This window comes from Columba livia, chromosome 1 (assembly GCF_036013475.1).
Source record: "Columba livia isolate bColLiv1 breed racing homer chromosome 1, bColLiv1.pat.W.v2, whole genome shotgun sequence".
Classification (NCBI taxonomy): domain Eukaryota; kingdom Metazoa; phylum Chordata; class Aves; order Columbiformes; family Columbidae; genus Columba; species Columba livia.
This window is the reverse complement of record NC_088602.1, coordinates 34554344-34567186: the sequence shown is the minus strand read 5'-3', so window position 1 is coordinate 34567186 and position 12843 is coordinate 34554344. Positions and strand designations below refer to the sequence as shown.

The 12843-nt window shown below is 41.1% G+C and overlaps 1 protein-coding gene across 18 annotated transcripts in view; it reads right to left on the bottom strand.

The window, feature by feature from the left end:
• The window catches only part of ELF1 (E74 like ETS transcription factor 1), a 90423-nt gene that overhangs the window by 35179 nt on the left and 42401 nt on the right, over nt 1-12843 (bottom strand). For 8 of the 18 annotated variants that reach the window (XM_065054715.1, XM_065054734.1, XM_065054724.1 and 5 more), the window contains one exon: nt 4614-4923. In XM_065054715.1, coding sequence (XP_064910787.1) covers nt 4614-4697 — 84 coding nt within the window. In that variant the 5' untranslated portion in view covers nt 4698-4923. Of the gene's footprint in view, nt 1-4613; nt 4924-5294; nt 11592-12843 lie in introns of those variants that run through there. The other 10 variants (XM_065054805.1, XM_065054813.1, XM_065054794.1 and 7 more) reach the window with 5 other exon arrangements.

Genomic DNA, 12843 nt, shown 5'->3' with positions numbered 1-12843 from the left:
ACAAGTCATAAAAAACTGTTTCAGAACCATAAATGAAACACAGATAAAACCAACTGATTGTCACACGTTTCCAGCGCAGCTTCTCAAAGCCCTATCTGTATCATACCCTACTCACCACTCTGCTGTGAAACCAAATTACAAAAGTCCAAGTACACATGTGTTACCGAAACACGCTTCACCGCTGACCAAAATGTTCCCCATGGCACTGAATACTGCTGCTCTCACGCATTTCAGCGGCAGTTGATATCATCTGTATGATCAAATGTGATCTGCTCTGCAAGGCTAAACTGTATTTTGACCATGTCTAGAAACAACCACCACACGTGTACTCTGACACGGTTACTGTGTCTGTCTCCAGGCAGAGAAACCCCCATGCCAGGGGAATACCTCGGCGCTGGACCGTCCAAGGAGGTTGCTGACACAGTATGCTTCCGAAAGACAGAAGACACACAGAAAAGCATTCCATCATGATAAGACACATGAAATGTGTTTTTCTTTAATTTAATAATAGCTTTGAACTGGAAGATTCAGAGTAAACATCACTTCTTGTGGCCTTTTATGTCAAAACCATTGTTACACCTGCTTCCAACTCACACCTTGCAGAGGTACAACGCATGGATTTTCTTTCTTGCCGCAGTTGTGAAAAGGAAAGGCTGGAACAAATATACGATATGCTTTCAGAGAGAAACGCATTCCGGCAACTGCAATCACATGTAATTTGAAAAGCGTTTTTGCAGAAACCGCCGTCACTTTTTTGTACAACACCTGCAATTGGTTATCATTTCATTAACAAGGATTTCATTCAGTTTTAAAAGCTACTATTAATGTATGTTGATGTCTATATGACTGCTGAGAGGTAAAAAAATCTCACATCAGCATTTTTATAATGTTCTTGATGTCACTGGAAGCACCTGAATCCCAACAGAGAGCCAAGCTAAAGCTTCCCATAGCTCTGTTGGTGTAAGATATATTATACCTTTGTACACATTTAGAACTGTAGAAGAGCCCGTGTTTACCATGGCTCCCTTTGATGCTAGCGTGTAATGAGAATATACCCAGCAAAAACATGAAACCACTAAACAAAACTAGGCAAAATGACCTCGGTGACTAGAAAATGGGCTTTGGTTTTGCTTTTTTTTGAAGGTGCCGACAGCAGAGGCAGCCTCTTGACTTTAAAGGCGTCCCCATGACGAGCATCTGAGAAATTATCAAGTTTCACAGAGGGATGCTGGAAGCACATTAATGCTACTTGCTTTCCTGAGGAGACAACCTCATTATGGATCTCACAACCATTCCGTTGAAGTCTTCATAAAACTGCAAGTGGATAAGAGAGGGACTTTCTATAGGAGCTGGAAATAGCCAAAAAAATGTAGACCTTGGCCTTGACCAGGTGACCTAATGTTTCAGAAAGCCCCTGGCAACACCTGGGAAGGTGGAAGAGCAAACCAAGGCATGAGAAAACGGTGCAGAAGTCATGGCCCAACCTAAGGGCTTGGACCCCTCTTCCTCAGAAGGGAAGAGAGAAAAGCTCCTCAAGATACAGAAGGTGCCTTCAGGAACAGGTTGCTACATGCGTCAGGGACACTTGAGAGAGGATCTGTTGGCAGAGCTGTCACGCTGGGGACATGCTACCAATTTAATGGTTGTGACGGTTCAGCCAGGTGTCCCTGGCACTATTGAAAGTTATTGAAGTTATAGCCAGGCGGGGATTGGTCTCTTCTCCCAGGCAGTTAGCAATAGGACAAGGGGGCATGGGCTTAAACTCTGCCAGGGGAAATTTAGGCTGGATATTAGAAAGAAATTCTTTACAGAGAGAGTGGTCATGCATTGGAATGGCCTGCCCAGGGAGGTAGTGGACTCGCCGTCCCTGGAGGTTTTTAAACTGAGATTGGACATGGCACTTAGTGCCGTGATCTAGTAAACGGACTACCCAGTCGATTCTGTGATTCTGTGAAAACTTCCTACTGTGGATCCAGCCTCTGTAGATGCTTCTATCCAGCTTATTAAATGAAAATATGACTGATCAAATATGACATTAATGAAGGACTAAATGAAAAGACATTGAGAGAAGAAGCTGTAGACATGAAGAAAAGCAATTTTAGGCAGCAGCACTGACTCAGCAAAATCCTGTAGGAACTCCTGCCCAGTTTTATGTGTGCAGTCTCTCTCTCTCGTAAAAAAAAAAAAAAGGCAAACCCTCTGTTTAACCAGGATCTCTGACATCTTGCAGCAGCCAAATAGGCTATCAGTAGCATTAGTGTAAGCCACTTGTTCCCTTTTTAAAATTACAAGGATATTTTCATCACATTTATTCCTAACCATACATGCAGAATGTGATAAATGAATGCTACAAGAAAAAATAAAAAAATTCTGAACTGAAAAGGATAACGCTGATAAGAGAGAGCATTTCCCGTTCACACGGGGCCACGTGAGCGAGTCCCTCCCACTGGCGCCTGCCCCTGGCTGAATGCTTACGTTTGCAAATGGACTGTTCATAATTTACGGTTGTTTAACCAAGACTTGAAAAAAACCCCAGATTTTAAAAAATAGCCATGAATTATGACTTCCTTGAAATACTGAGCAGAGCTGCCATTTAGACCCTGAACCTCTCCCCAGAGCTGTTCCGTGTCCTCTTGGCATGACAAGGCTCCTGGTAAAGCTTTGACAAGAAGAAAAGTACCACAGTTCTTGTAATGCCAGCTTTTGGGGGCATCACAAAAATAATTATCCAAAGATCAGTTAAATGACACCTGAGTACAAATACATCGCCTTCTGTATACTGATGAAGCTCAAAAAACGCTTTTGACCAACACAGAGCCCTTCCAGAGCTAAAATTTTTGCAAGGTACCCAAATCACATTATCCATCCCTAAATACAACCAATCTGTCCAGAATTCAAACACTTCAGGAGCAGCAATAGCAATAGCTCCTATGTTGTAAGTAGCAGATCAACCGGGTATAAGCAAGCAATAAGCTATTTTTTTGGGTTAATGTTGTACTATAAATCCTTGTTGGACCTAAACCTTGCTCTAGCTTCCCAGATCTTTCCCTATGCAGGATGCTTTTTCTACAGCTGAGTATTTAAGCTCTACCTTCATGCAGCCAGCTAGCTGCCTACCTGCACCTTTGATACCTGAACTAAGTCAACCTGGTGACTTAAGAGGGGTTTGCATTCAACTGTTTGCAGCCACAGACCTTCTGCTATGCATTCTGTCTCTCTGATCTTTCACATCTTTGATTTCATCACCTTTAGGGTATGCTACAGGTTGCCTTCTTTCCTTAGGCTTCATCTGGAGTAGGATTTATTTGGGTTATGAGATAAACGCCAAGGCTGAGTTTGTTCTGGAGCTGAAGAAAGCTCTGCTTAGGGAGGTTTTACTGCCCTATTGAGTGTTCTTTAATATTTTTAAAGTTTTTCAGATGAGCATCTGAAGAAATTGCAAGAGGCAGAATGCATAGCTAAACTGAACAAAACCATGTTTGCTTGCACTACCCCTTCCAGAAACCACGCTGTAGTAGCTCTCCCCATCTCAATTCTCCCCTCTCCCACTGGCTTGTAAAGTAAAGCCAGCAATGAAAAACAAACAGAGGTAATAAATAAGGCTCATTTTCAACCATGTTTGTGCAATTCCCATATCTAAATCCCCAGGCTACCACTAGCTCTGGAAAAATACAGGGAAGGAAGTTACATTACTAGTTCCACCCAAAAGTGAGTTAGCACTTTAGACAGACAACACTCAGTTCATTGAAATGATCGCATGACTCTGACAGCAGAAACAGGCTGCTGACCCAGCCAGATATGAGGCCACACAGAAAACCCACAGACAAGATTATAAAGCCATAAGTATTTTTGAAAAAGAGGAGAATAAATGCTTTTCACAGTCACAAAGAGAGGAGCAGTTTCTTGTGGCACTTCTCAGCCTGCCCCTCTGCAGTACCCAGACAACTTATTTCTTGTTAATAAATGCAAACCCCTACTATTAACCACCACCTATAGAGGAGCTGCCTTGTTCTTAAAATAGGAATCCTTCACTGAAGCCTGAGAACTCACAGGACATGGTTTAGATAATCTACAACTAATTGAGAGCCTCCTTCGATAGAAACAGACATCTTCTCTTCAGTGTGAAAGAAACCAATTTAAGTTACTTTGAAGCTTATTTCTGTATAGCCAGTATACAGTAACACAATTTAGGAACCAATCTGTAAAAAGCAGTGAGAAGGCAGCTACTGCTCCTTCTAGTCATCAGTAGTGTGACCGTGACTTTTATTCAGAATTTTATCCTAGCACACTAGGAAAGTTAAAAGTGCTGTTAAATACCAGAATTTGGGGAATTCTGTGCCACGGATGTATTCTACTGGCACAGATCAGCAACACAAGAAAAAACATTTTTGGAGGAGGATATCTCTGCAATACTGCAGAAGTTATAACATTTCAACCAATTTCTGTTCTGCCCATGCAAGTTACAGGAAGCAACAGGAAGCTTTCGAAACAGCACAAAGATCTGCTGCAACAATAATTACCTCAATGTTTGTTTTTTCATGTTTTACACTACATTTTTTCCTAATGTTTTCATAATATTCCTAACACCAATTTGTACAAATATGGTTTCTTACATTGTCCCATACCTGCTGCTCGTCCTCCATGACGTTGCTGGCAAATTCAAACACAAGCTCATTCTGCTGTACAACTGCTGCCATAATAATGCATTCCCAGGTCTCAGCTCCACATACGAAGAAAAATGTTCTTGAATGTGAAAGAATTGAGGTCCAGCTGGGCAGAAAAGCAGGATCGCAAAATGAATCAAGTATCAGTGTTCGTATTTCTCAGATCATCAGTGTTCCCAGGTTCTTCTCTTCTCGAAGGGAAACAAACCAAGGGAAATCCTTTCCTGAGTTGTTCTTCCCACCTTAATAGCACTTAGCACTGTGGAGGGAAAAAATTAAAAAGTTATAATTAAGAAAAGATTGCTTTAGCTACACTAAAGCTTGCTCCAAACTACAACTGTTCTAACTCACTCCAAGGAAGTCAGACACCTCTGTATCTTCAGAGGTATAACTTTCACTGATTAATACATATGAATTTTAACTCCCTTTAAAATAAAACTGTCCCAGGAGGTAAGACATCATATTGTTCAAAGTGTTTCATATTAAAAGCTGAAGCCAAAGAAAAAGTTACAAAAGTTAACAAAAAGAAAATCCATATTTTCATTAGATTCATACATGCAGTTTTCACATTCATTAGTAACTCTCATCTGTAAGGTATATTCAAAGTAAAAATACAAGACCCAGACCGACCTACTCAGCTGTAGGGTATCCCAAGTGTATCACCTTTGTTCTTCACACACAGTTCAAATTCAGCAAAGTTGTTATTTTGCAAGTAAAATGGTCTGGATCTTGATTTCCACAGTGTCAAAGAGATGAAACCAGTGAATAAATTTTTTGTACAAGGCAGAGAGTTCCTGAGTTCCTACATGAAGCAATTCTTCAGCTTCTTGTTAAAAATGCACTGTAAACGTATCCTTATCTCTAGCACAGGCTCACAAGCAGCCGGAAGGAAACAGCACTGACCACGTCATGGCAAATTAGAACAGGCAAAAAAAAATGCACAGTACAATAGCAAAGAAAAAAAATATATCCTAAACTACAGAATGTAAACAGCTTCACTGGAGGGATGCGTGCCTACAGTGCCCACATTTTCATTTACTCATCTGCACCAAAGGTAAACATGGTTAACATGAGCTTACAAAGAGGTGCGCTGTATCACTTCTGGGGAAAAAGGCGAGCACAAAACGTAATCTTTTTATACAACTAAGGTGACCAATACATAAATGAAAAAATCCACCGTCTCAAAAGAATAACAGAAACAGGTGTCTAAAATTAGGAACCTAAGGGAATATGTTGGTGCCTAGGAATTTAAATCCATATGTTTTTAAGGAAGCGAAATGTGTGGTGCCTAGTGTTTTGATCAAAATTCTTGAAACTGCCTTTGATTAAGGGCTGCTGTGACAGAAGAGCCAGAAGTCTAACATGTACCCATCCAGACTGAGCCCCCTAGAAAAGCCCATGGGTGACTTCAGTGCCACTGGTGAGGATTAACATCTGCCTTAGTTCAGGAGGTTTCACTTTGCCTTGTTTTTGCAGTAGGCTGCAACTCAAAAAAAAAAAAAATAAATGAAGGGCATCTTCCTCTCCTCAGTGCCAAGCATTTTAATTAGGGAGGATCATGTCACAGGCTCATACTCCCTCACTCTACGAAATGTAACAGCTGTTTTTCCCATATAGATTGTGGTATTCCCAAATTCCTAAGTAGTGATGGCAAAGCATTCAAGCGTTTAAGTCACCAGATCCTACCCTTCTAAGAAATCAGGAAACACAAGATTATGCAAACAGGAGAAGCTCCCCAAATTCCTAAGTGTGCTTTAATTAGCTGTTAAAGGGTTCATAAGAGTAGCCACAACCCTAACAAGAAAATATTTGCGTTAATGAGAGCTACATGCATGAACAGAGCAGGATATGCTTTGAGAATCATGACTGTTCAACCTCAGCCCTTGCTATTTGGTAGCCTGACTTAAACAGTTAACATGGCTTTCTCTGTCCTCCGGCAGGTCTGAAAGCATTACAGGCAACCATATAATCCTGGGTAACTTCTCTAAATGTAATTACTTGGCCACAACTTCTAGAGTAGTTACATTTATACAGTCCTAAAATTACATTCGGCCCTTAGAAGGCAACTGCAAGGCTGATGTGGCCCCTGGCGAAAATGAGTTTAACACCCCTGTTCTAGAAGATAAGAATGCCACTAAGAAATTACACACATATGCCAGTACAGTGGGACTGAAACCAACTTGCCCCAGACTCCTACTGTCCTGTATGCCAGCCTGAAAACAAAGTACATAGCCATATAATCTATAGTTTAATATTGCCTACAGAAAGTGATTGAAGTGGGTCCATCTATGTCAACAGGGATGTACCAGCTCTTTCAGAAGAGAGGATAGGTATGGAAATTTATTTAAGTACAACTTCTATTTTGGTTACTGCTTGGAAATAAACTGTAACTCTCCACTAAGATGAAATAATAGTATTTTAAGTCACTCCCTCTAAACAGTGAAGAGTAACTTCACTCCAAAGGATCACTGGGCAAATATCAGAAGCTCCTCAGCTTCCAAATGGAGACTTATTTCAAAAGCGGGGTTAAGCTAACTGTCCAGGGAGAACCAGAGTTGAAATACAGCAAGGGCTTATAACTATCTCCATTACAATGATTGAAGCCACATGTACGAACAAAGAGTACTAGTTCTTAGGATCCAGTAACCTTCTAAGGTCAGTAACAACTAACAGCGTCAATGTAAAATCAGGATAAATGAAGTGTTGGAGATGCAGGCTACCTAGTGAGCTCATGAAGTAGAAGGAAAACTGGAGGTACAGCTACCGTAACAGATTTTAAAAGTTCCCTGTATGCACTGAGAACTGGCATATTCTTCCACTAGTGCCAGGTCACTCATTATTCTGTAAAATAACAATATTTTACAGTAGGTATTACAATACCAAAAAACACAATAAATGCATAAGATCCAAAAGCTGTGGCAGCAAACTTACTAAAAGCTATAAAGATATTTTCTTACTTTTTATTTAAAAACAAACAACTCAATACAAAACTCTTCATCATGATTTAATATCATTCAAGGGACTGCAGCAGCGTCACACAAACACTCCTTAGAGAAGTCACACTTTATGGTAACATGAGTTTCCTAATTATCTGATACCATTGCAGGAACAGACATTCAAAAGCTGTTTTATGAATGTTGCACTATGGTGATGCAGTGATGTACAGCTATATAGTAGGCTGTCCTTCACCCTTATGCCCCCTCCCCAAAGCCACAGAGGAATCTATAAATAATCTATAAATCTAGCTAAATGATACCTTCTTCTTAAAAGAAAAGAAACTTCTAACCACAACATTATGACCCAAGTGAACAAACAGGCTTTAGTGAGCTTTTATATCTAACCTTACAAAGCTTAGGCACTCAAATTATTATTATTTACAGGAAACTTTTCATTACTTCTTTAGCAGTACACAGTAATAGCAAATGATCTATTGGGCAATAACAGCATGGAAAAATGATGCAAAAGTACTTTCCTTTAACCCATATCACTTTCTCTGGCATACAGAAAACAAAAGTAGCCTTTCACAGAAGCCACCACAATTCTAAACCAGCTATATATTCCTCCACATTTATCATAAACTGTGCTTTCATTATTCCAAGTATCACAGATCCTGCTGCCTATAGGCTAACACAAACATGACTATTGTTTTTGCTATATAATGCCACTTATCCCCCTGCCTGATTTTATGTACATCTGCAAGTAGAAAATCAGTTATTTGCAAACAGTGTAAAAAGCGTAAATTGTATTCGCATGCACAATAAGCTTGACTAGATATAATGAGTCCTAGGAGAAAGGGAACCCAATACATATTACAATAAAATCTACATCAAATTTTCAGAACGACAGAATAAGTAAGGTTTTACTTTCATTTTCACTAATTGTTGTAGAAACATATTATAAAAAGAAACATTAAGACACACCAATATAAATAAATGCCTTAATTTTGCTTAATCCTTGAAAATGAACATAAAAAGAAATTATTTCAGTCCCTCTGGAAATTCCCCTCCTCTGCTGATTTCACCATCTAGGAACAACCTCCTCAGTCTGTCAAAAAGCACACTCAGCTAATTTAACCCTTAGTACACTGCCACTCTGGTATCTCAGAAGATACACTGTAGGACTCTTTCCAGCCAGACATCACAACTTTTTTCCCCACCACTCTTACCATATATAACCTGCACTTAATCCCAGCCCTATTTAGCATGTTCAAGGAAGCTCATGAGAAATATCTCCGTTTTTGGTCCCAACCGTGGAGTTGCAACAGTGGAACTGGGCTCCAACTTGGAAGAGATCCACAACTTCTCCGCCAACTCCTGACAACATGAGCCACCACAGCCCATACTGCCTTAGCATTATCATAGAATCATAGCTTGGGTTGGAAGGTATGTTCAAAGGTCATCGAGTCCAACCCCCCTGCAATGAGCAGAGACATCTTCAACTAGATCAGGTTGCTCAGAGCTCCATCCAGCCTGGCCTGGAATGTTACCAGAGATGGGGCATCTGCCACCTCTCTGGACAACTTGTTCCAGTGTTTTGCCATCCTCATTGTAAAAAATTTCTTAATTTGAGCACTGTGTAGGAGGCATCAAAGTGCCAGGCACAAACCCAAAGATTTGCTGAAGAAGCTCAGCTATAAACTTGGGAAGCTCAAGTCTTGGTACTGAGAGCACCCCAGATGAGCTGAAAGGTGCCTCCAGCAAGGTACCGGATCCAGTCCCACTGAGGGTTACTAAAGATGACTGTAATCATCCTGCGCTGCCTTTTTTGTGAAACTAGTAAGATCATCCGTACATTTAAAAGTAAGAACCAGCTTAGCTGCTTTAAGATTCAGATGCAGATCTGAATCCTGAGTTACTGCTGAAACAGCTCAAGTCATTTAGCATGGGCACAAGTGACTTGCAACTGCAATTTCCCATGGATGTTCTAAGCCAGTATGCAGCATTAGCTCTAGCTTAGAAGTGTCCAAGTTGTGACTCAACAGAAATGCAAAGCTGAACCACCAAAGCTCAACACCACCTTGGATACAGGAGGGAGAGAGGAGTGAATGAGAAGAAAGGGACAAATAAAGACATCACCTGGGAATTCTGGACGGAAGGACTGAAAACCATCCCAGCTGAGGTCACACAAACATGTGGATAGTAACCACACCATTGTACTCAAGTTTGTAACTCCTTTACCAGTGCAGGCTAAGGATGGATCAAGCCAGAGCCAGTCCACCCTCCTCAGAGCTGCATCTTTTAAAGATACTGTACAAATAATACATTGTAGAGTCTGGTTTTCTTCAAAAGAGAGGAAAAGCTGAATGATATCACAGTTCCCATAATGCAGAAATCCCCAACCCACTATGATCTTTACGTATGGTCCACACTAAGCATAAATGCTAACAATACAGTCTACTGTATTCTTCATGGATTGATGTTTCCTATTCAGTAATATTAAGAAAGTGCACGGAACAGGAGCTTTGAACCACATTCATAGACCCAGGGCATCTGTAGTCAGCAAAATGACAAGGAACAAGAACAAGTTAATATGTTACTTGGCACAAGAAGTTTCTGAAGGTTCAGTATTTCAACTGCTCACACAAATTAAAGGAGATAGGAAAGCAACGTGGTACGCGGGTATCACCGAGGAAGGAAAGAAACATCGCAAGGAACGGTCTGAAATTTTCTGAAAGCATCCACGCTGCTTAGGGGAAACTGCAAAAAGCAGCTGACATAATACAAGTCAACAGAGTGACCTTTGCTGAGCTTTCATTAAGGACAAAGAAATCATCAGTGTCAATAAATCCCTGTTTTGCAGCCAGGCTGGAAATCAGCCTATGTCACCACAGGATCTCAGTACATATACTACAAGGAGGACAGAGAGTAAGAGGGTTCATCTGTTAAATATAAACAAGCATAAAATAAAAATTAAAAAAAAAAAAAAAAGGAATTGGCACACAATTCAGTCAATATGTAAGAAGTTGAAATGAATCCCCTCTTCCCTAAATCTCACATAAAAGCACGTTTACTCCAATGAAAACAGAAAACACAAATGCAAGCAAAAAGCTCTTCTTTGCCATCACCAAAAGAATTTTTCATCTTTTAATTCTTTTTTTCTCACAACTGCCTTTTAGCCTGAATATTTAATATGAGGCAAGATTCCTTTCCAGACTACTAACAGTAACAGATCCAGTACTGTTTACAGACTCCCTCATCCCTGAAAACCTTCCTTTTCCTACTTCCCATGTTCCTGACACTTTTTAAGTCCCTTTTATTTTGCACATTTTTATAACACAGCTGTTATACACAAACGCAGCAACTCAGCAGAGCGCTGCTGGGAAATCTGAATAAAATTACAGTGCGGTTGAGGATTTTTTCCCTCTGGATCATCTCCTGCCAGCACGCTCAATGTGAAAAGGTGGCCCCAAATCAGTGTAGGTGTGTGGACGCTGAGCACTGTAAATAACTCACTTATGCTGTGGCAATAAAAGATCAGACTACCACCGAAAAGCCAGTTCTAAACAGCAAGCTAAAAGATACTGAGGTGAGGAAGGCTCTCCCCAGCTCTGCTACTGAAGCTCTGGAGCTCCAAATAAAGTGTTTAAACATCTGCTAAGAGCAAGCCTCCTGATTTGATCAGGCAAGAGAAAGGCCACGCTGGGTTTTAGTCACCTCTCTGCAAAGTGTTTGCTCTTGGAAAGTAGAGCCAACTCAATAGGAAAAGTTAGCTGTAACTTGGCCTAGAGCAAGGAAGCAAGGGCATTTCCAGGGGAAAGCAAGAGTCCAAATCCTCTCCCCAGTTTCCCTGTTCCTCTGAGAGGAAAATAACTCAATCTTGCATTTCCATAGGTTTGATACATGGTATAAGAAGAGATTAGGAAGATGGGACATCCCAACACTAGCCCTCCATTCCCTCCCAAACCATGTCAGAGACTGGACATTATTTCCTCCCTGCCTCCCACGTCCCTCCCTCCCCCGCAACAAAAACTGCTTAGTGGATTCGCATGCCATTTTGCAGCTACCCAAATTGCACTTTTTGGCACATTAGACACTGAAAAGAGAAGATGTGGGCAAATTTTCAGAAGTGGTTATGTGACCTAGCAGCCTTGGCTATCCGTACGGTTTTGAAACTTTTCATGTTGAATTTGGGTTACTAAAGCCTCAGCTCATGGATAAACTGCACTACTTCAAGCACAGTTAGATAAAAGCCATGTAAAGTTGCTTCACTGCATAGCACCTGCTCTACATGTCTGTGTGGATGCGTACATACACATACCAGTTGCAGATACATGAACATACTTTATCCACATTTTTGTGTATGTGTAGATGCACACACATTAAGTATACACCACAATAAATGTATGAAATGTGTGACCTTTTACTGACTTTTTACTTTTGGTGTAGCTGTTTTGGCTACTGAAGAAACAAAAACCCCACAACCTCCCACATCCCTGTACAACAAGGTGATATGCAGAAGTGCTTCTTCTCCGTTTCCAGTTCAGTCACCTCCTCCCACTGCTGCTCATCACCACCTCAGTACCACTGGGAGAATATTTAGCTTGATCTCCCCCTCGCCCACTAAAGGCAGAACAAACGAGATTAACCGGACCCCCCCTAAAAAGGACCATGTCCCCCAGGCAGTGCATAGGGAGCTTGCACAGTCTGCCAAGACTGGGAGAACTCAGCAGTCAGTCTGCCAGCCGGGGGAACAGAGCAGCACTAACATCTCGGCCTTGCACAGATAAAATCTGCGTGCAGTTACTGTCAAAAACAGCAGAAGCACATGTGCAGGCCAGGTCTTCACCACCTAAAAAGCAATTTCCAGAAGCACACAGTCACATAGAGTTTCCTGGTGACTGATGGTGCGACTGTCAGTCTAAGAACTTCCCTGCCATGGGCTATCCAAAGGTCTCTTATCCCAACAACCATCAGGTTTTTTTTACAAACACTTCTGAAAGCACTTGTTTAGCACTATAATATGGATCCAAGGACCAGCTTAAAACAGTAACATTCAAAGCAAAGACCTGCTTCTCTTCTTGCTGCTGCATAATGGTACACGTGCATGCTCATCTCCAGTAAACGTAAGCTGGGGAGTGTGGTTTGCTGCTCCAAAACTCTCGGGAATCACTAACTTGGTCTGTCCTTTGATTCCGCCTTTGTAGTTAATTCATTACAATTGGTAAAGAGAAGGGAAAAAT